The 23,124-nt window shown below is 43.7% G+C and overlaps 1 protein-coding gene across 2 annotated transcripts in view; it reads right to left on the bottom strand.

The window, feature by feature from the left end:
* Positions 1-23,124, bottom strand: part of DENND1A (DENN domain containing 1A) — a 148,705-nt gene that overhangs the window by 87,923 nt on the left and 37,658 nt on the right. For both annotated transcript variants that reach the window (XM_054283892.1, XM_054283893.1), the window contains exons 4-5: positions 15,910-15,959; positions 12,989-13,108 (exon numbers count right to left, since the gene is read on the bottom strand). In XM_054283892.1, coding sequence (XP_054139867.1) covers positions 12,989-13,108; positions 15,910-15,959 — 170 coding nt within the window. The remainder of the gene's footprint in view (positions 1-12,988; positions 13,109-15,909; positions 15,960-23,124) is intronic.

The raw sequence follows: 23,124 nt of genomic DNA, 5'->3' as shown, positions 1-23,124 counted from the left end.
GCTGCACTCACGCACAACTCCTGTCTGAAATCAGCGGGACTCAGAAACCAGCCTGACATCCACACGTCTGCAGCATCTCCTCCTAGACTGAGTTGCAAGCACACATAACTTTTACTCCTTCCATTCACACAGATCAGAAGTGGAATTTTTAACACGTATTTATTTATAACACATACTATATATATTTTGATAACAGCATAACCAACTGCCATCTCCCTTGCAAAACAGAACAGTCATTTCCATTTTGCAGATGGGCACACTTCTCTGTGGTGACAGGCTTACAAAATCTGTCTGTATTAGCCAGGATTGGTTTCATGGAGTTCCCAAATCTTGACCTTTTAGCTCAGCACAATAATCTACAGTGACCTAGAACACAAATACAATCCTGACCCCAGTCATTACATGAACTATAGACACATCATCACCAACTTCACTGACAAAAGTGTAAGGACGAGGAAATTCTGCCAGCACTGCTCCTGCATGTGCCACTAAAACACCCAGTGCCTCACTCATGGACTCTGAAGAACAGACAATAGCAAACAATAACTCCCTGCCTGGTGCCCAGGTCCTTGGCTGCGGCAGTGATGCCACCCTGGAGCCCAGCAGGGTGACACTGCAGCAGCAGTGACCTGTGCCCCATGGGCAGCTGCTCCTCCCCCTGTCCCCTCCACACCATCACTGCAACCAACAGCAAAACTCCAGCACACTTAGGACAGAGCTGAAAATCCCCAGGAAATTCAGCAGATTGAAAAAGAGATGGAATTATATTATTATTATTATTATTATTATTATTATTATTATTATTATTATCATCATCATCACTATGCCATTTTTCATTTCACTGTATGAACCCAGTGAAGGCTCCTGGTGAAGCAGGACACATTTTCTGACTCGCAGTGCCTGTCAATTCCTGCAGGACAAACGACAGGGCCTCAGCAGGAGCTCAGAAGGATCTCTGTGGATAATCCTAACACTGTGTTTGAAAAAATACAAGGATGGAAAACATATCAAAAGTTACTCCAGTCTCCTGGTGACTTGTTATCTTAGGACTTCTTGCTTTTAAAGATAAAACTCTGCAATTTAAACTTAAATCCAGTATTGCTTCTTTCCATCCTCCTGTACCTGGCAGCTAATGATTCTCCCCCAGCCAGCATTATTCCTAATCATGGAATCACATTCTATTTTAGGTTAGCAATGGTTCTAATGATGAACTAAGTTATGTTTGCCAAGCCACAATGCTCTTCAGGGCTTCTATGCAAACATGATTTTAAATAGCAAAACCACACAATCCAAACACCTTTTCCTTCCCTTCACTAAAAGTATTAATTTCCCTTTTTAATTCTTTCTAAATTTCACCTTAATTTTTTACAGTTAAGATGAAGTAAAATGACATTAAACTACAGATTTTTAAAACTAATCCCATTTCTCTGCTCAGGAGAGGGATGACTCTCCACATGCTATTATTTTCCTTGCAGGAATACACTATTAAATTCTTTTTCCCACCTTCTTTTCCTTCCATCACCCAGTGTTTGCAGCATCTTTACAAAATGCATTTGAAAGAACCAAGGCATCTCCAGGCTCATTTGGGAATTTCATAGGCTAAATTCTCAGTTCAGCTGCTTGTGTGTTCCAGTGTTTTCCCTGCACCTCATGGGCCCCAGTGCCTCGTTATTCTGTGCTCTAGACTCAGTCTATTGACACCTTCTCACACTCAGGAGCTCGAGCACAGACACCCCAAATCTCCATAGCAACCCCTGTGCATGTGGATGAGTTACCTTCCCTTCCAGGAGCAGCCAACAGCCTCCTTTGAACATCAGCTTTTCACTGATTTGTTTATTTGTTTGTTCAGGTTTCCTGCCCCACTGTGAGTGCCCCTGCCAGCGCACAAAGCCAGCTGCACCCCTGCCTCTCCTTGCTCCCACAGGATGTCTTTTCTTCCTGCATTTCTCCCAATTTTGTCACAAACTTCCCTTGATTATTACCCATGAGTGATCATCCCATGATTCAGTTCAAAGTTATGCAGCTCAAGCATGACTCATGTACATATTTTAGAAGTACTAAACCCCACAAAACTGGATCTCATCTTATGGAGCATCTCAAGAAATAACTGCCAACAGCAAGTGCTTACTTTGCTTACTTTAAGACCAACACAGACCCTTCAAGCATGTTTGAGAGCAAAGGACTGAAGAAGTGACAGGAAATAAAGGTATATAAGAGAAACATTTGTTTGCATTTACAGCACACCCTGACAATTATGTCTGTATGCTTTCTTTAAACCTGTGGGCAGAGGGTGTCCCAGAAAGCCCACGGGGTGAGGAGATGGGCATGCTGAAGGGCTTGGCACTTCATAGTGAGATATATGAAATGCAACAAGACACCCTTGGAGCACAAAAACAACAGTTATGTTCCCTTCATCACCAACAGGAACACACTGACCAATGGCTCTACTCAGCCAGAATAAAATGCTCTAAATAACAAATATGGAGAGGGTAAAGAACAACCTTAAACTGAGAAGAATTACAATTATACTGCCTCTAAATTATCTGGACTTTAAAAAATTGGTTGTGAAGGAGTTAGAGCAGTTTAGTACACGAAGCTTGATTTTAAAAAGCAGGATGCACTAGACAGCATGAGAGCCTCAAGATCCCCACCAAAGTGACAATACAGAGAGAGGATTCCAAAGGCTTAGCTTGTCAAGGAATCTCTCTCCTCAAACCACGTTTAAAAGCATACATGAAAGTGCTGGAAGAGAGAATTCTAGATGTGGCAGACAATCAGAGATCCCACTAGGTTTGAGACATCTGGCATCAGTTGAAATCCATCACATTTCATTTGGGGATCAAAGCCTGCTGTTAAGTCTATCACAGGTTGAAATAGTAGATCCTGAACAGCCTTTTCATCCCAATGCAAATTAACCCTTTTTCCTTGACCAGAGAAACAGCTCCTTTTCATTACTGACTCCAATCATATGTGCTTGTCAAGCTATGCCCTCTAGTACTAAGTTTCAGCTGAAATTTCAGTAGCATTATGAACTTTTTATTATAAATCAAAAGTGCTCCCTCCCAGTCACCAAGCCCCGTGCTCTGGCACGTGCAGCGAGTTCCAAAGCCACTCTGGGACAGAGCTGGTGGCACCATCTGTAATGCAGATCAGTTCCTGAAGGCAAGAAAAATGTTGCACATAGGTAACACCTTACAAAGGAAGGGCCTTGTCACCCTGGTAAAACCATGGCTCAGGCCTGCTACTTTGGCTAGGTAGAAGAGGGCTATGGGAAAGTGACTCAGCTGAATTAGAGGCAGATAAGTTCTGTACCCATTACGTGTTCATATCGTGGTGTTTGGTGATTGGTTGAATTATGTTTGTTATGATTTAAAACTATGCAATTGATAAAGGCCTAGCTGCTTGAAAAGGCCTGGTTTTAGCAATAAAGCATCTCTTCTTTGCACCTGCCTGGGGACTCTGCATCACTTTGCCTCATCCAGAAGACTTTTACACACCTCTGTTCAAGAGCCCCACTGCACAGCAGCCAGCTGTGCTCGGCTGCTAAAGGGATTTGCCACATATTGAACAGCCAAAGCTGAGCATCAGGTGTGTACCTGTGATACCTGTGTGTGAGTTCTGAGACACAACAGTGATCCTTGCACTGTGGCAAATCAGTACAGAGGACATTGGGGTAGCAATGAGGGCATTTCATTAACAGAGCAGAAATCAATTACATGCACCTCTCTTCTGCACTCCCCAAGCCACTCGTGTTCCATACTGGCAAGAAACAAAGTTAAGTGAAGCAAGAGGTTTTACAGTTCCCTTCACAGGGAGGGAGCTTCATCACAGGGAAGAAATATTCACATACTCAGAGGGAGCACACACAGCTCCTAATAATAAGCAAAGTTGGTAGGAAGTCATAAAAGTTAAACCACAAGCAGAGCTGAAAGAGCCAAGTGAAAAATTCATGATTATGTCGGCGCTGTGGTACTTGCAACTGATAATTTGAGAACGCAAGGAACTGGGCTAGGCATGTAAAAATCACCTTACTTACAGCAAACAAGCACTTGCAGAGCAAGATGTCAAAAGGAAGGCTACAAATATCAAGTCTGAGTCTGATATTTGAGTGCAGGTTGTTTATGAGCACCCTGTACGATGGTTTAGGATTCACAGCAAATATTCAGATGTAAAAATAAACACATAAAATTATGGCACTTGATCTTCACCTGCAGAAATACCACTGATGAACCTATCCACAGAATCCCTGAAAATGTATGACATAAATTAACAGAAAAGTCCTTCTGGCCCGTTTCCTGGCCAGCAAGTCTAATTTTTATTTATGAGACTTCTTGTCTAACCATCAGCTTAAGCAAATGATTAAACCAGGAAACTGCCCACAATCATTTTCTCTGAATATTCAAACAATAATAAATTGTAAAACACACTGAGGAGTTAGTGCAGGTAATGCTCAGTGTGGAGGAAGATCTGTCCCTTATCAAGCATGTCCATAAACAGCCAGGGTTACAAATGAGGGGTTTTATTTGGGCTCCCTGCATAGCTCAGGGAACTCTGCCTCTAGGAAGGCACACAAAGCCTCTCTCCCATGATTACAGTGCCTGGATCAGGGTTCCTGTTGAACAACAGGCACAAGTTACTCAAGCAGCTCCTCTCGGCAGTTCCACCTCTGGATCAGCCCCAGCGTCTCCAATTACCTCTGCATAACCCGAGGGCTCTGCCACAGCTCCAGTTTTGAAGGAGGAAGTTGCCATGTAATCTCTTTGGGAATGTTGTACACATCTGTCAGCAGGGACAGGATGCTCCTGCTCCTGACAGATGCATTTGTAAGCCTTCAGACAGCAACCCAAAAGTGATCCATTTGTGGAAGAGAGGATCTATCCATCTTGTACTTTAACTACTTCCTCCCTGCTTTTTGATGCCAGGGAGGGGGTTTTCCCCAAGGTGATGCACTAATTCAGCTTGTATTAGCTCTGAGATGAAGTTTCCAAGCCAGTCAGCCAGGGCCAAAGGTAATAAAAAGTGACATGATTTAATTACTTCTGTTACAGTTGTTCAGCAACGAAAGAAGGCGTGACATGAAGGCCTAATTAATTAAGTAAAATTGGTTTCTGGTCAGAAGGCAAGACCAGTGAAGCAGCTGGACTGCATGAAGTACTATCAGCTTTATCCAATTCCACCAGTAGTGGTACATTACTAACACTTGGCATTTTTGTTGTGATCCTTCTCATTGATATTTTATGGCTGCAGGTGGGAGCTCAGAACATCCCTGACAGTGCAAGGCCCCAAACCTGTTTGCTGCATGTTCTGGAGCATTTCCATACTCAGTTCTCGCCCTGTCTGCCCCAGCCCTGCCCCAGCCCTGCTCCAGGGTCCCTCTCTCCCCCAGCCCAGGGCCCCAGGGCAGGGTTTGGCCCTGGCAGTGTGTGCAGTGTGAGGAAGCTGAGCCTGTGGGAGCTGCACCCCCAGCTCAGGACCAACAGACAGCAAGGAGAGGCCAGAATGGAACACACTCCCAGTTTAACTGGAGCCACATTTCTGTGGCACAGGGCTGGAAACACAGAGCCCCAAGGCTTCTCCTCTGCAGCAGCACTGTGGAAGGAGCCCCTGGCTGCAGCACCCATCGCTGCAGGTTCTAGAGTGAGACTTGGAAGCATTTGCACAATTACGCTGCTCATAATTCAAACTCTGTTTTGTGTCTGTCGTTACAGGTCATTGTTGGCCAGATGGAAAATATTAAGGAAAAAGCATTGCAGCTAAATCAATGGGCTGCAGAGTGCTGCCAAAAGGCCCCGGGCTAACCACAAGCAGATTTGCAGGCAGGCTCTGCTCCGCACAAGGCGGGAGCTGGCACATCCTCTGCCCTGCCGAACAGCAGGAGGGCACGGGGCCAGCTGAGAGCAGCTACTGTGCCAAACAGACTGTGCAGGCCTTGCTGCTTGAATGCTTCCACAGAAAGGCAGAATCCATGGGCTCCCTGTAAACAACTCCCTGTACTTCTGGCTGCTACCAACCCACAAGTGGGATAACTTCATCCCACCACAACGTTAATGCAATGCACAGCTCGGCCTCTACCAGAATCAACATGGAAAGAAATAAATGAGCACCGGTGGTAAAGGACAACTGCTCAACTTTCAACTAAGAATAATGATGTGGATATGAACATGCATAGTAAAACACAAAATCAGCATCTTAACTCCAATGCCAAGCACTGTATGGGCATTCTTTGCAACCCTTTGACTATTGAAAACCTGTCTTTAATATTCATTTCCAATATCAATACTTCCCAGGTCATATAATGTTTTTTGTACAGCTTATGGCTGCTCCTACCAATGAGCAGTCTGGTTTATCTAGATGTTCAGTGGGAAAAAACATCTTCCTAATATCACCAAATAACCTCTTATGAACTCAGCATCTGAGTGCAGCCAGCCATGCCTACAGATAAAACTTCATAAATGGACATAAATAATTTCTGTTTCTAGTGGACAGTAAGAGAAAAAAATTATAGAAACAGAAGGGAGCTTCTGGTTCAACCGTCATGACCAGCTGATCACACAGAGCAACGCTTCTTCAGCAAAGACTTCAAATCCCCTACTCCAGCCATAAGGCATTATTAGCTTATTTAAATTACCATTATCTTATTTAAAGATACTTGAGCAAGAGAAGATACTAGGCCTTACAGGTTTTCTGGAAGAAGTCTTTACAAAATGGTTAATGGCAGAGATGAAAATGGAGGACAACAAATATGCAGATGTAATACAAAATTCTATTCTTCTTTTCCTGGAACAGCAGTTTCAAACAGCTCATCTCTATCTTGTAAAACTTGTAAGGACAATAATGGAAAACCACAGGAAGTTTGGAAAAGCTATACTGGAGACAGTGTATCAGGAAGAAGAAACACAAAGCAGATAGCTAAATTTAATTGATGTCAAGCTCCCTCTTCACTAGGTTCATCACTTCTCCATATATATTCTGACAAGCAACTGAAAATAAGAGCCAGTGTCTGTTTGAGCGAATCAACAGGGGTAAAAACCCTAAACTTTTGAGATGTAAACTGTTTTATAAACATGTCAAGTTAAGGCAGAATGCCTGCAGCACCCGGAGCCCCTCTGGCCCTGCACACGCCCTCGGGGCGTTCGCACATTTTCTGAGCCACTTCAGCTCAATTTCCTGTCACCCAGCACTGAAAGTTGCCCTGCTTTGCTGCAGTTCCAGCTTGTAAGAAACTCCAATTTCTGTGAAAGAAGGTCAGGCTGCAGCTCCGAGTCCTGCCTGCCCTCTCCTCTGCTCTCTGAAAGGCCCGTGCAAAGGAACTGAGCAATCTCTGCTCTCCAGCTCTCACTGACAGAATGCAAGTGCTGAAGCCACTGATAAAAAAATAATAATGAAAAAAATCTATGAAGGCATCAGAGACTCAACAGCAACATTTTCATTAGATACAATTCTGTAGCAGTTTTGAATCAGAGATCCAATTGCCCATGATTTATACATGTATTTTGTGGCCTTTGCCATGTCTAACAGAAGCAGTTTGCCATTTGCTTTCATCTCTCAAGCATTTTAAGTAGAACAGGGATTCCAGGGTCGATACACCTCAAGGACCAAACAGACTGTCCAAAAAGTGTTCCAAGCATTTCCAGCCATTACCAAACATCTTCTGCCAGGCTTCAAAGAATCATACAGATACGGAAGTAAAACATTGATTTTGGCCAAATCAATGAAAAGGGAAAATTCTAGAAAACAACAGGACGATTACTACAAAACAAGCCCCATCACAAACACCCCATCTCCTCCCCTGGAGTAGGCACTGGCAGGGCTGTGGGGCTGGGTTTTATCCCTCCCCAGCAGGGCTGTGGGCTGAGCCCTCTCCCCCAGCAGGGCCTGCTAGGGCTGCAGGGCTGCACTGTCCCCAGCAGGTCCCTGGGGCTGCAGGGCTGCACTGTCGCCAGCAGGTCCCCGGGGTTGGGCTGTCCCCAGCAGGTCCCCGGGGCTGCACTGTCCCCAGCAGGTCCCTGGGGCTGCACTGTCGCCAGCAGGTCCCCGGGGCTGCACTGTCCCCAGCAGGTCCCCGGGGTTGGGCTGTCCCCAGCAGGTCCCTGGGGTTGGGCTGTCCCCAGCAGGTCCCTGGGGCTGCAGGGCTGCACTGTCCCGAGCAGGTCCCTGGGGCTGCAGGGCTGCACTGTCCCCAGCAGGTCCCCGGGGTTGGGCTGTCCCCAGCAGGTCCCCGGGGTTGGGCTGTCCCCAGCAGGTCCCCGGGGTTGGGCTGTCCCCAGCAGGTCCCCGGGGCTGCACTGTCCCCAGCAGGTCCCTGGGGCTGCACTGTCCCCAGCAGGTCCCCGGGGTTGGGCTGTCCCCAGCAGGTCCCTGGGGCTGCACTGTCCCCAGCAGGTCCCCGGGGTTGGGCTGTCCCCAGCAGGTCCCTGGGGCTGTGGCGCTGCCCGCGGCTCTGGGCAGGGCAGGGCAGGGCAGGGCAGCCCCCGGCGCTGTCTGTCTGTCTGTCTGTCTGTCTGTCCATGGCTCAGGGCCCTGCCAGTTGGCACGCCCGGGCCAGGAAGCTGTCAGTTCCAATCAGGGCCCGGCCCTGCAGCCCTATTAAAGAAGTCTTGCTGGTTAAGGGGCGGCCACTGTTTCCAAAGCATGGGAAGGAAAAAAAAAAAAAAAAAGAAAGAAAGAAAGGAAAAAAGAAAAAAAGAAAAAAAAAAAGGAAAAAAAAGGGCTCTGCTTTCCTTAGATTCGAGCTGGCAACTTTCACTGACTGGAGTTTTCAAGGAGCTATGAATGAGCCTAACAAAGGAGTTCTGTGGCCAGTTTCTGGCTGAAATCCATGTCAACAGTTTTTAAGGTCACAGGTCACACTAACTAACATTTATTCCCAGCAGACCCTGCTCTAAACACAAGCTGTAAGTAGTACAAATTTGGAATTTTTCTGTAATCCCTTGAGATATTCCTGATCCTTCCACATGTTTCTGCTCAATTAAAAACAATTCTCACTTTGCACCACAAGAGAGGCCCCTGCTCAGAAATCTTATTCTGTCCTAAGAATAAATGGACAAAGACTGCAATCAAAGGGAAGGAAAGGGGGGAGGAGAGGAACTCACAAAAAATCACACCAAAAACCTCAAATAACTCCATACAGAATCACATTCAGTTAGTTACATTTTCTGCCATCTGTCACAAACTATTATGGATTCATTTCTTTTTATCTTAGAAAAAGAGTGGTGCAGAGCTCAGCTATTTTGGCCGAGAGGGATTTCCACACAAATGTTTCTGCATTTCACTTCAAAAGAACGATTTCAGTTTGTGTATGAAACCTGAATAACCCAACAGAAACTTCAAATTCAGTAAAGCTGAAATCACATTGCAAACATGGGACCTTTGCAAACCAGTAACTTTGCCCAGAAAGTTTGTGAACCAAAGCAAAATTACACAAACTTGGGTTTTCTTTTGTTTTCTTTTTAAATAAAAGACCAGAGCTCTTCACTTAATCCAGAACCATCTACACCGTTCTCCCTCAAAAGTCCATGTGAAATCTGATGTGAAATTAGAGAGAAACAATAAAAATTCAGCCTCTTAATGTATAGCTATTAGGATTTATCCCATTGCAGCCAAAATCCTGAAATTCTTAAATAAAGTCTTAGTAAGAAAAAACATTTGGGTGTGAAATTCCCAAATTAGAACACAGAATTTGATGACTGGACATCAGCTCTTACTCGACTGTAAAGAAAATCATTCAAAAACACATTCTAAGTTTTGTACCATATTTCATTGAAAACAGTAGTCTGGAATTCCAGTTTTCCTGGGAGACGTGGGTGTGTGCCATGAGAACTCACCTGAGCTCAGACCCCAAACCTTCTGGGGTCTAGGATTCACCTGGAATCACCCCAAACCCTCGGGCTCCGTTCCTCACCTGGGCTCACCCCAAACCCTCGGGGTCCGTTCCTCACCTGGGCTCATCCCAAACCCTCGGGGTCCGTTCCTCACCCCAAACCCTCCGGGGTCCGTTCCTCACCCCAAACCCTCGGGCTCCGTTCCTCACCTGGGCTCATCCCAAACCCTCGGGGTCCGTTCCTCACCCCAAACCCTCCGGGGTCCGTTCCTCATCCCAAACCCTCGGGCTCCGTTCCTCACCTGGGCTCACCCCAAACCCTCGGGCTCCGTTCCTCACCTGGAATCACCCCAAACCCTCGGGCTCCGTTCCTCACCTGGAATCACCCCAAACCCTCGGGCTCCGTTCCTCACCTGGGCTCACCCCAAACCCTGCGGGGTCCGTTCCTCACCCCAAACCCTCGGACTCCGTTCCTCACCTGGGCTCATCCCAAACCCTCGGGGTCCGTTCCTCACCTGGGCTCACCCCAAACCCTCGGGCTCCGTTCCTCACCCCAAACCCTCGGGGTCCGTTCCTCACCCCAAACCCTCGGGCTCCGTTCCTCACCTGGGCTCACCCCAACCCCTCCGCTCCGTTCCTCACCTGGCCGTACCTGCGCCCCCGCGCGCCCTCTGCTGGCGCCGCCGCCGCAGCGCAGCCGCTCAGGGTCACCCGAGCCGAGCCAGGGAGCGACAGAAGCGGGCCGGGAAGGGGAACCCCGAGAAGAGAGGCAGGTTCCACACTGAATACAGTGGCTCTACATTGAAAACACCACAGAGCACCCCGAAAAGCAGGTTTCAAAGTTATCAGAAAGTTCATCAATGTGCGTGAGCCACTACAGCAGGAAAAGCGCTGCGGTAACTACCTCAAAAGCAGGTTTCCAAGCAGGATTTGTTAAACCAGTCCAAGCAGTTCCCTGCCAAATGGAATTGCCTCTCTGCTGGCCACAGGATAACCCTGCTGCTACTGAACTCCAAGAGGCGCCTTGCTGGGCTCTGCATCCACAGGAAAAGCCTCTGGGTCACTTCAATGCTCAAATCCAGACCCTGACTTCTGGCCCCAGAGTACTTTGCTTCCAGGACATTGCAGAAATTTTTTCAAGCACTGAGTGAAAAGAATTTCTTTTTTCTGCTGTTTCTCTTTAATAACTAATCTAAACATGTGATGATTTTCCACCTCCAAACCATTTTACCATGGCCAGACCCATAAAATCCCTGCCAACCCTGTGAATATCATCTCTAGTAATAAACACCATCACTTAGTTCTTATACTGTTGCTGAGCATAGCAAGGAATACTTGAAGCTCGCTGCCATCCAATCTGTAATTTAAAAACAATTAAACAAATGTTCTTTTCATCCCCATTTGCTTTTACTTATCGTTCTCACATTTCCCAGCATGTTCCCCCCGCCATTTACCATGCACCATCCTTTAGTACATAAAGGACACTGAGAAGATTCACATCAATAATGGGAGCTGCAGTCCTGGGAATAGAGGAAGTGACTTCATGTATTGCTGATTTACACTCTTTATTATCCTCTAAAACTTGCATGAACTTGCATTAATGATGAGCTTTCTTTTTCTCATCAGTGCACAGAAGAAGCAACAGGAAGGAAGTGAAGAGTCCCAATTCTTCCACTGGGGTTGGGTTTTTTTGGTTCTGAGTTGAAGCAGAAGGCATTTAACTACAACAGAACTCCTCCGTGTCTTCTTGGCACTCACTCAGCATAAGGGAGCTGACAGCAAAGAACTCTTACCCAGGAGGGATCAAGAAGGGACCCAGACTATTCCTCATTCTGATTTTCTTTTTAAAACCGTGTTTCTCCTTTAATTTGCCATTGATCAGGCAAAGTTACCCTCTGTAAGCAGTCACTGCCCACATGAGACTGAGGGAAGCAGCACCCAACTGCACAGGGGAGCAGCTCTGTGGGAAGAGCTGGGAAACACCTTCCTGCCTGCAGGATCCAGTCCCTGCTGCTGGACTGCCAGAGCTAATAATAGCTGAAATGTCTGCTACAGCACAGGCAGAATGGAAGAAGATACTGAGCAAACACCTGTCACTCTGCCTCCCACTCAATTAATTAGCAGTTTGGGTAGATCTCACAATTCTCCAAATATTAAGCTCTCCTTCCATGGCATTGCTGTGTGCAGCTCCCTGCAAGGAGAGGTGTATTTTGCATTGTATTTTGAAATGTCCCCCTGGAATGCTCAGAGGGGCACATCCAGGCACAGCAGGGCTCCACTCTCAGGTGCCCCACATGGGACAAAGAGAATTTCCTGTGTTCCTCTGTCCTCACCCTGGTTGTGTCCTGTGCAAATCCAGCCAGGGATGGCCCTGCCAGATGTGTCCAGCTGCTCACAGAGCAGTGTCCTCATTTGGGAGGCTCCAGCCCCAGCTGTGCTGTCACCTCCCTGGCTGTCCTCAGTCACTTCTGTGCTGGCTTTACCTGGGCTGCTGTTCCTCAACTTCCAATTCCTCATGAACACACAAAAAGCAGAAAGTAGAAGACAGGCAATTCTTAACTGTGTTTAAAACAAGACAGACCATCTGCCACATGAAAATCTTCAATCCATGGAAGTTCTTCATGGAACTAAAATATTGGCAAACATCAAAATTGATTTTACTGGCATCATTTCTGGACATGGCTTTGGGAGGTTATGAAAAACTGCTCTGATAGAGCCTCTTGGCCCATTTCACAAAACCCTCGACAGGACAGAGGAAGGCTCACACACACAAACTGTGGGGCTGTGGAGAGCATCAGTGACATCCTCTCAGTTACCAACAGATGTTTTGTTAATAAAACTTGCATGTACAAATGTCCACAAAATGTCTTAACAAGATCAGTTGTGACAGCTAAAGATAACAGCTGCCATCATGCTATGTCATATCAAATTACTGCAAAGAGACTTTTTTTCCACGTTGTTAACTCCAGAACGTTGACTACAAACAAACCCAGTTATCTACAGAGGAACTCCAAGTGCAAGGGATTCTGCACCACTCGTGCAGCAGAACAGTGACTTTGAGGAGCAGATAGGGGAATAATTCTGACCAGCTGGAAGTGGTAATTGCAGTGTAACTGCAAAGCCACACACTGCTCCTGCAGCCAGGCAGAAGCCAAGGCACAGACCTACCTCAAGATACAGAAGCAGCTCTTGGCCCCCGAGGACAAGCGACAGAACCCAAACCTCTGCTTGCTGTCAATGTCTGTGAGCACAAAGGTGAAGTTCTGCCCAACTTGGTTAATGGCATGGCTGGAAACAGAGAGCAGGAGAGAAAAATTACTGCTGAGCTAACTCTGTGTCAAGTATCACATCCAAGTCATTGAACCTATAACATTTCCTCTTTCAGCAGAGCTTTTTTGAAAAATTAACTACAAAGTATGCACCCTCCAGAAGCTTAAAAATGCTTGATGAGGGAGGAGTGGGGGGTCTGTGGTTTATTTTTCCCATTTTTTAAGTGTGGGAGGATACTAATAATGAGTTTATCTTTAAAAGAAAATGGTTCTGATTATCAACCAGCAACCAACCCCATGTTCTCTCATATAACCCAAATACTTCTAATTATAGGAAATTAAGACTTATTTCAGGTCATGTTCTAGGGTTTTTTTAGGTTTTCTGAGAACTGAGAAATCTGACTTGCACTGACATGTAGCTTTACAAGTCACGCCTACCAACTGCAACAAATACCCTGGTAAACTCAAAGCCATTTAAGTAACAGCCACAGGCCTTAAAATACTCTCTTCTATGATGCCACATGCAAAAAAGCAATTTTTGTGGGAGAGTACACACTCAGTGCCTAGAGGAAACAAAAGAAAAACAGACTTGCAGAAATAAAAGCTGGATCCAAATGGGAAAGATGTCACTGTCCAGCTTAGAAAGAAGAATCCTTCAGTGGATTCCAAACAGGGAAGAGAAAACATGCTGTGATGAAGATGAACAAAAAGACAGATATTTAAAGCATTCCAACAGTCTGAGAATTAGCCAGTGTGAGTACTATCATCCTTCTGAAATCTAAATGTCAGCAGAGCAACTACTTCCATAAACCACACTGAGCTGCTGGGGATACCCAAAAATCCCTCACTGGTGGTGTGTTTTATCTGTAAAGCTTGGATGTAATGTTACTATGGTGATTTTAGTATGGTGTTTTAAAAGGGGATTATATGCTTAATTTTAACAAGGTTGAGAGCAGAGCGTGTGTGAGAAATAGCATCAGAACTGACAATTAAAATTATGGAACAGGGGGAAAAACCACGTTTCATTAGCAGCAGGAAGAAGCTTGTTTATTAAACAACCCAGACAAGCTGGTGAGTTCCTCCAGAGCAAACCCAGAGAGTCCTGCATTCATGTGACCTGGAGAAAGCAAACCTTGCTGGCAGGTCCTGCTCAAGTTCGGGGCCAGTTTTTCACAGGGAAGGATAAACTTCCCCACACAGAAAGTGTTCTTCCTAAGATTTTACTATCAACCCTTTGGATTCACAGCTCTGCTTCCAAATGGGCAGAAGGTCTGTTTAGAACCTCACAGGATGGAGGCAGCACAAATCCCATCTCTAAGGGGGCAGACAGAAGTTAGGGCTGGAGGGGAGAGGAATGATTTCCATAAACCCCCCCAGCACCCACAGCTGCCCAACAGCACCCTGGCAGGCAGCAGGAGCAGGGAGCAGCTCTGCACTCCTGCAGCTGGAGCAGAGCCTCTGCCTCATTCCACACAACAGCAGCAAACTCTGGGCCACAGGAATGGCCAGCCAGCCCCTGGGGCTCTGGGCAGTGCCAAACTCAGGAACAGAATCAGGGCAAAAAGAATGGAGGGTCTGTGCCTGAGAGCAGAATCTCCAGTGCCACCCCTGCCTCTTTCACACCCACAGGAGAAGGAGCACAAGCATCTCCTGCAGCTGCCACAGCCTTAGCCTGGGTGTGCTCTGCCTCCTGCAGGGTGGGAGTCCACTGTCCATCTGAAATTATTAGGTGTGTTCTGGGTGACAATGTCTCCTTTTCATTCCAACTGGCTGGCTGCAGTCTTTCAGTGACAGTCTGTGATATTCAGACAAACAAGTGGATCCAGAAATGGGAATCACTTTTCATTATGTTCTCATTTGCACCCCATATGGGTTTTCAGTGCTCTATCTTTCAAAATGTTATATTGCTGAGGAAAACCAAAAACAACAAAACAAACAAAACCCCTAGGTACAATAAATCTACATACAGAAAGCATAACTGTTTCTAGTAGGAACTAGAAATGAGAAAAATGTATGAGTATTTCCCTGCTTCCACCCCTTAGGAAATGAAAAGGATGAGCAGTAAAACAGGGATTCCAAATTCTAAAATGAGAAAAAGACTTGCAGCAGTTTAATCACAGTAAAGGTCAATTCCCTCAACCCAAACCATTCTGTGTCTCAGCTGATGAAGACAAGTCATTCTGACCAATTAAGTGATGCTCAGAGATGAGATGAGCACTGGTGCAGTCTTTCAAAATTTCAATTGTTCTTTTCATGAAACCATCAAGAATAACTCACAGTAAAGGCAAAACTAAAAAAGTTTTACAGTTTCCTAAATTACAGGAAGTAAATATTCTTATATCTTCTCACATTCACTTTACAATTTCTCCCCCAAAATCAGAAGTCACCTTAAGTAGCTGTCAAGTAAAACAGCAGCATTCCAGCAACATCAAGAGGCCTTCAAATGTAAAGCATTTCATTGATTGTCTCACCCAAATTTTGGCAATTAAGAAATAAAATGCACAAGCAAACAAAGCTTTGATATTAATATGCATACTGGAGAATTCCTACCCAAGCATTTTCCATCCAAGCATTGTGCAGAAGTGAAAAAAATGCCCTCAGAGTACTCCCACCAAACAACTCCAACTTTTAAAATTTCTTTTTGTTTCATGGTGCCCATAAAAACCCCAGGAAAAAGTGATTCTGAGACTATAATTTGCACTCAGGTGCTTTAAGTCCCAGTCACACAGACAGAACACTATGAATGGTATGGCTTTTATTTTCTACAAGGGTTTTATTGACAAGCTTATTTTCTTGTAAAGTTTGAAAAGCTAACAATACCTGTCCACATAGAAGGGGAAACAAAACTTGGTCAGAGTCTGTAGAACTTCCTGTAGAGAGAGAGAAAAAAAAAAAGATAATTTATACATCTGTGGGGACCAATAAATCTAATATTAACCACATCACACAATTTCACAAGTTTGCCCTGAAGAAATAAAAGACAGATGAAGAAATATGGGCTTTATCAATTACATGGAAGTAGTACCAGGCAGTCAATCATGTGAAATAATAAACATGATCAAACTTCATTAAAAATGAAAAATTAATCAAGATTCACACATGGGCAGGCAGCAGGAGCCATGCAGCAATTGTCCCAGGAGGAGGAGGAGGTTGGGTTGTTGAGTGTTAACACCTCTCTGGGGACAGTCCCTACCCTGGCCATATGGATCACAGAGAATAACACCAACCCACATGGGCCTGGCCTGGCAGGACCACTCCTGCTGGCACAGCTTGGACTGTTACCTAGGAACAGAGGGCTGGGGATTAGAGAATACTTCCTAACATCAGCAAGATAAATAACAAAAGATGAAGCCAATAGGTCTCATAGCAGGAATGTTTAATGTTGCCTACTGCTATTAGAAAGGAAATCTCAGAGTTAAAAGACTGATTAAAATAATGTGTATTAAAATTGATATGGATCGTTTAACCTACAAACCATTTTCTAGAAGTTGCAAAACAGCACCACTAAGCATAAGAGCAAAGAAAAGAATGAACATGAAAAGTGAAAACACGATCAGCAGATAAATTAATCATTTTCAACTTTACAATATTAAACAAATACAGTCACTAAAGAGGCAAAACCAGAAATATGTTTGTCCCAAAACAGTTGTGTTCATAGACAAAAGCAAACCACTAGATATTCAAAATTTGAATTCTGTAACCCACAAGACACCATAAAGTTCTCTCAGTTTACAATCTTTCCTACAGCCAATTCATTGCTCATTCTCCTTCACACTTCAGTATTTCAGGTCCTGAAGTGTAAATTCCATTTCTGCTTTCAGAACCCTGAACAAACAACAAACCCTCTGATAAAATCAACACTTTTCTGACCAATAGCAATAAATTATCATCAATAACTAAATAGATGCTTCTTGCTTCATTTATTTCTAAGCCAAATGCCATCATTCCCAAATAAACTCCATCAATCTAATAACCTCTCCAGTGAAGCACAAAACATATTGACTCCCTTGCAGGAACATGCTCCTCCTGCATAATTCAAACCAGCACAGCCCATCCTGAGCCGTGGGTTCAGGCTCAACTGCTCACACTCTGCTTTGGAGGTTTCTTGACAACTAAAATGTGGCAAGTTCTGAGGATTTCAGGCAGAAACAGATATGGAAACTTTGACTTCTTGACAGTTTATTGATAGATTATTTAACAACCTCCTGTTTTTAAAGAACAAGAAAGGATCTATTGAAGAATGCCATGTAGAGCAAAGACGTCTCCTCCTTTGAATTGCAGCAGGAAACTTGGAAAGGAGCAATGCAGATTGCAGAGTAAACTCTGCAGAAATCTCGATTTTGATACAAAATAATGCCTCGATAGTAAAGGTCTCATTAATATGATCGGGTTCCCGCTGGTGCAGAATCTCACTGACTTTCACAAGCTGAACAACTCCACTTGCTCAGGCACAAAAACTGCATCTGGACAAATTCTAACTACTACACAGCGGTCCTTTGCCACAACTGAATTCTTAAGTGCAAAATGCCAGCAAACAAACAAGCAAACAAAACCTACAAAAGAATTCTAAAATTGTGAAATCATTATATCAGGAGAACAAAGTGCCTGTATCTTCATTTGCCTGATCAATACACACTGATTTTCAGAAATAAAATCATATAGATGCATAACATTCTGAAATAAAATAGTGCAAGAAGACAAAGCCATCAGTCACCTCAAAATGGCACAATATATTCTCTCCATTATTTTGATGACTTGAATAATTCCTGTAACTGCAAGTGAAATCATTCACATAATAAAACATTCAGCATCTCATCAGCATTGTGTCACTGGAGAAGTGAATTACTCAGAACTTACTCTGCACTTATTCCTTGATATTTACAGCTTCCTAAACTCAGCAAAGGAAATGTTCACATAAACAGGCCATATATTGGCTCTGTACTGCTCTAAACTGCCTTCTTTTTTAAAGAAAGATTTTACAGTGGTGTTATTCTCTGACTTTTGCAATGTCATTCAACATAATTTGCTATTCATTATACACCAATTCTTATCTGCCTGGATTCATAACAAAAAAAACTGAGACTAGCACAGGTTAACTGCAGACTTATTTTTCAATGGTAACTAATAAAATAATATAAATACCATATGTAGAATTAGTTTTTAATTAGGAAAACTGCTGATCTTTTGCACATAAGAAAACAGTTACTGGAGAACTATCTCATTTTTGCTCAAGTTGCAAGCTCGTTACTCTAAATATAATGCTGCTTTTTTAAAATTCTTTAAATACTCCTCAGTTAGAAAGACAAACAATACCTACATCATTCATATGCAACATTCTACCCAATCTCTATAGGTAATTACTTATGACCTAGAAAATCCTTCATTTCTTTATGATTTCAGACAAAACAAAACCTACAATTGCTCCATGTCAACATCTTATAATTTATTTTTTTTTTTTAACCCAACATGAAGCACGAAGAAAGTATCAATAGTCTGGTTTTTTGTTTTATTCCCTTATGGCTATTTTCCTAAAGAAAAACCTGCATAAGTGCCTGTAAAGCAAGAGCCCCTAAAAAGAAGAGCAGAGCCCCCCAGCAATGCAGGCCAGGCAGCTGATCAACGCAAATTACCCGGGAGCTGCCGCCGGCGTCTCCAGGGGACCCCGCGCCAGTTTTCTGGATCAATCCCCAAGTTTATATTTTCAGAAATCTTTTTACATGCAGTTTGATTTTTAACATTTTAATGAGCAAAAAGTGCATCTCCAGCAGCCAGGCAGCAGAGCTAAAGTGCAGGGCATGAACCGTGTCCCGGGGGAGGCGGCGCAGCCGCGGCACCGGGGGCTGCAGCCCAGGCACCACCTGGCTCCCCGTCCCAAGGTTCCAACTCTTTTCATAATCAAAACACTGCTGACATTAGAAACCCCACATGGCTTTTCTAAAATCCTTCCCAATCAATAAAGGCAGTACATAACTTATCGGAGACAACGCAGAGCTCATTGATTAAGTTTGGTTTCAGTAGCAAAGTTTTCAGAATAATTGAGGCAGGACCAGCGCGCTCAGCCCTTCTGTGGCACAGCCACCTCTGAAGGTGAGGCCGGCTCTGCAAGGCTTTCCTACACAGGCAGGACAGACTTGGAAAGCCAGGCTGGGAAATACACACAATACACACCGGGCTCGTGGCCCAAACCATCTCCCTGTTGCAACCAAACAGTAAAGAAAGCTCAACAATGCTGCAAAAATGTGCACATTCACTTGTGAATTTAATATGCAAGCTGTAGCTGAAGTCTTTTTTATTTTTAAACCCTTCACCGTATGCTCCCACTTCCAAATCAACAGAACAACTTCAGATTCTCTTAAATACAGTGGGTTGCTTCACTTCTGCTCAAATGAACATCACTAACAAATATCCCACGTGCAGCTGCAATTAAATAAAACTGCACTGATAAACGATGTGCAAATGCCTGGGCTAGAGAAGGGTCTGCTGCAAAGTATCTGTCCTAGAAAGATGCACGAGACACCAGAGATGCAAAGGAGAACAAGAAGCGTGGGGAGAAGTGGGACAGAAAAGAAATTAGAACACCAGGAGATCTGTGGAAAATGCTGAATGATTAAAGTATGATACCTCCATAGGAATGGGAGTCAGAGCAGGGAAACAACACACCACACAAACCAACAGGCTGGGAGCCTGGAATGGAAAACCTGAGGGAAATCCAGATGAAATTGGAAGGACCACCCAGAGCAGAGACTGGACCTTCAGCTGTGGATCCTGGAGGGAGTGGAAAGGAAGGAACCCAAACCTCCACATGTATATGTTACAAGAGAGCAGAGCATGGCCAGTGAGAGGAGTTTTCCACGGGGAAGAGATGACCCTGTGATGAACAAGGGAGATTGCTGTTTCATTTCCTTGCCCTTACACCTGAGGCAAAGCACAGCTGAGGCTGCTGCAAATGAAACACTACTGAGAGGGTGGAAACACTTCTCACCTTACCCAGCTTGAAAGGCCACCTGAACCCAGCAAAGCAGCGTGAAACTCTCCCTCTGCACGGAGGGACACCAGGAGACTTCCAAGAACATCACCAGACTGAGGAGCGATGGAGGAACTGGAGAACAAGGAGGGCCCAGAGGAGAAATGCCCCCAGCCTGAGGGGCTCAGGGTGTGTGAGCACAGGGAGCAGCCATGGGGACTGCACTGCTCCTCAGATGCAGCATCAAATCTGAACACTACAGAAATCTTAATATTGCATTAAAAACTGCTAAGAGATTAACTGAAGCAAAATATTATCCAATTCAACTTGGGTTGTCCATTAATGTCTCCTATACCCACGGAATTGTAAACTGCTCTTATATTTAATTAATCTATTTGGATCATTTTAAGCAAGCAATTAATTAAATGATCCACTGCTAGGGAATAATAGGCTTAAGAATTCAAAAAAGCGAACAATAACCTTAAACCCAAAATTTCTCTAAGTTCTAAAGGTTTTTCTAGTTTTGAGAAAACTGGTACAACACAGATTCTTTTTAAAAAATCATTGCTTGTTTAAAATATTTATGTCACATTTCATCTTGCATTGATTTTGCAATAAAATCTTTTTATGCCTTATATCCTTACTGAGCATTACTGAATTTTGTAATGTACTAAATATTTTAATAAATTATTTTCATCAGTTCTTTAAAAGAATATTCTATGCCCCAAAAAAATCTGGACATAATTTGCTTAAGAGAATGACTTTAAATTGCTTGAATTTAGTTTTATCTCTACTTTTCTAATTCTACTGGTATTCCAATACAACTTTATAGCACTAGATTATCCATTTGTTCTGGGTTTCAGAAATCCACCAGCTCTCTCTGAGCAATTCTAAAGCCTGAATTAGGGGAGGGTTTTTCTCCCAAAGTCGCCTGTCCCTGTCTGAGGGTCAGCAGGGGAACAGGGCCATACAAAATAACATCATTTCATTGAAGGTAACTGATTGTTCTCAGGAAAACGCTGTTTTAAACAAACAAACAAACAAAAATACCCCAACATGCATATCCACAATCCTGGAAACAGGAAGAGCAGGAGATAAATAACATTTCCTAAGCATATTGAGGCCTGCTAGCATTTAAATATTTTAAACGTACAAAATATGTGCACAGATGGGCAACTTTTCTCCTTGCATTACTAAAAACATATTTCAAGATAAAGCTCAAAATCCCTGAATTTTTTAAACCTAATTGTGACTCTGTTTCTTAGAATTCACACCCCAAGGCCAAAGCTTTCCTGCCACCAGTCCTTCAAATCTGATTTGGACATTACACGGGAGGAGGCTCCAAGCCTCCCTGAGGTCTCACTCCTTTTACAACACACGCAGAGGCAGCAGATAATGGGCCTGTGCTGAATTCCGGGCTCTGCTCAGCTCCTCCTGGGACACAGGCCTAGCAGATGTGATAAAAACTGTGGCAGAGAAGTAGCTCTAGTTTTTGCCTTAATGACAACTTCAACCTCTCAACTCATAGAACAAAAGAACAGGAACGACTATTACTTTTCTCCAGTAGAAAAAAAAAGCTGAAAGTAAAGCTGAACTAAATATTTAAGCAGTTTTTCAAAGAGATCTCCTCAACAAATATCTTTAAAATCCCTTCAGTAAAAGCAGAGATTTAGTTTCATTCTGAGAGAAATAGATTTTAGCTAAAAAAAAAAAAAATCTACAGCTACTGTTGTACTGTTGAATAATTGTTCCAGTCTTAAATCACAAATAATTGAAAAATTATACTAACAGGCATTAAAAAAATCAGGTCCAATTATGTGCATAAACAGTGATCAATTGGTAAAGGTAAGAAGTGTCAATAGCAGAGAGCTGGAACACTGATTCAATTAAATGTATTTTAAACATTTAATTACTAAAACCGAGGAGTATTTTCCCTTGCAGATTTAGCAGAAACGAAGTGAGAACTATTAGCTGTGAAAAGATAATCACATCCTGCTCAGCCCATAAGTTGCACAGGTACACTGCACCAAAACCAAAGCTTTAAATCTACCCTTGGGTTAGCATTTGTTAAATATTATAATTCTGGCTTAAGATGAGTGGCCTTTTCAGCCCTCGTCTCCATCGGTCTATTCAGCTCCGAGCACATACCCACTTAATCAGCAATCATTGTTCTCTGAGGCAGGACTTTGTTGTCAAGACAAGCACTGAAACCTTTAAAATATTTCAGAACTGGCATAAGAAAAAAGTGATCTTTGTCAAACAAGGACAAATTTATGCAAATCTTTTATAAACATTCACAAACATTTATTTAGCTTTTGAAATGTTGGCCTCATTTGAGAGCATGAAAATGAGGGGGAAGTAGGAAGATGCAAAGGACAGCTTAGAGGCTGGCACACTACATAAATATTCAGAAGGAAGATTATAGGATTCATGTTAGGCTGTCTTAGGTTTCTCCAAAGTCCACATAGAATACCAAAGAACAAAACTAACGAGAAGTAGAGCAGATGTTAGACAATGCAGCAGCCCTCTTTTCCACACTCACTTGGCTATACTTCGATGCTTTCATTTTTTCTTTCAATATGGTCAGGTCATTCAAGGATTCTCCTATAGACTCTGTATTGTGGCTACAGCGCTATAAGCTGGACCTCTGTCAGCTTTCCAAAAGTTCCTGATGAAAAGGCATTATGCAAATTGTACCTCTCTTACTCTCTTTTCAGGAAAAAAAGCCTCCAGTATGCAGTCATTGGAGTATTGGAAGTCCCAGCCTTCATTTCTGTATGGTTGTGTTTGCCTTAGGGCCATGCTGCTTGTTTTGACAGTGGATCCCCCCAGATAGTTGGGATTAGTCGAGCTTGTTTAGATAAACTTGAAATCAAGGCCTTCTCTAGGTAGACAGCTAGATGTAGCTACTGAGTTTCCAGCTGCCTTCTGCTTTCATCCCAAAACAACTGCAGATTCACAGCAGAGATCACAGCCACAGGCTATGTCACATACATAAGTACGAAATTAAAGGCTGCTAAAAGAAGCCTTTGTAAGTCTTAGTGCTAAAATAAGGAATCTGTACTGCATAG

The sequence above is a fragment of the Melozone crissalis genome, unplaced genomic scaffold (assembly GCF_028551555.1).
Source record: "Melozone crissalis strain CALT ecotype California unplaced genomic scaffold, PUWL_Pcris_2 ptg000041l_1, whole genome shotgun sequence".
NCBI lineage: Eukaryota > Metazoa > Chordata > Aves > Passeriformes > Passerellidae > Melozone > Melozone crissalis.
This window is presented reverse-complemented; position numbering and strand designations above follow the sequence as displayed.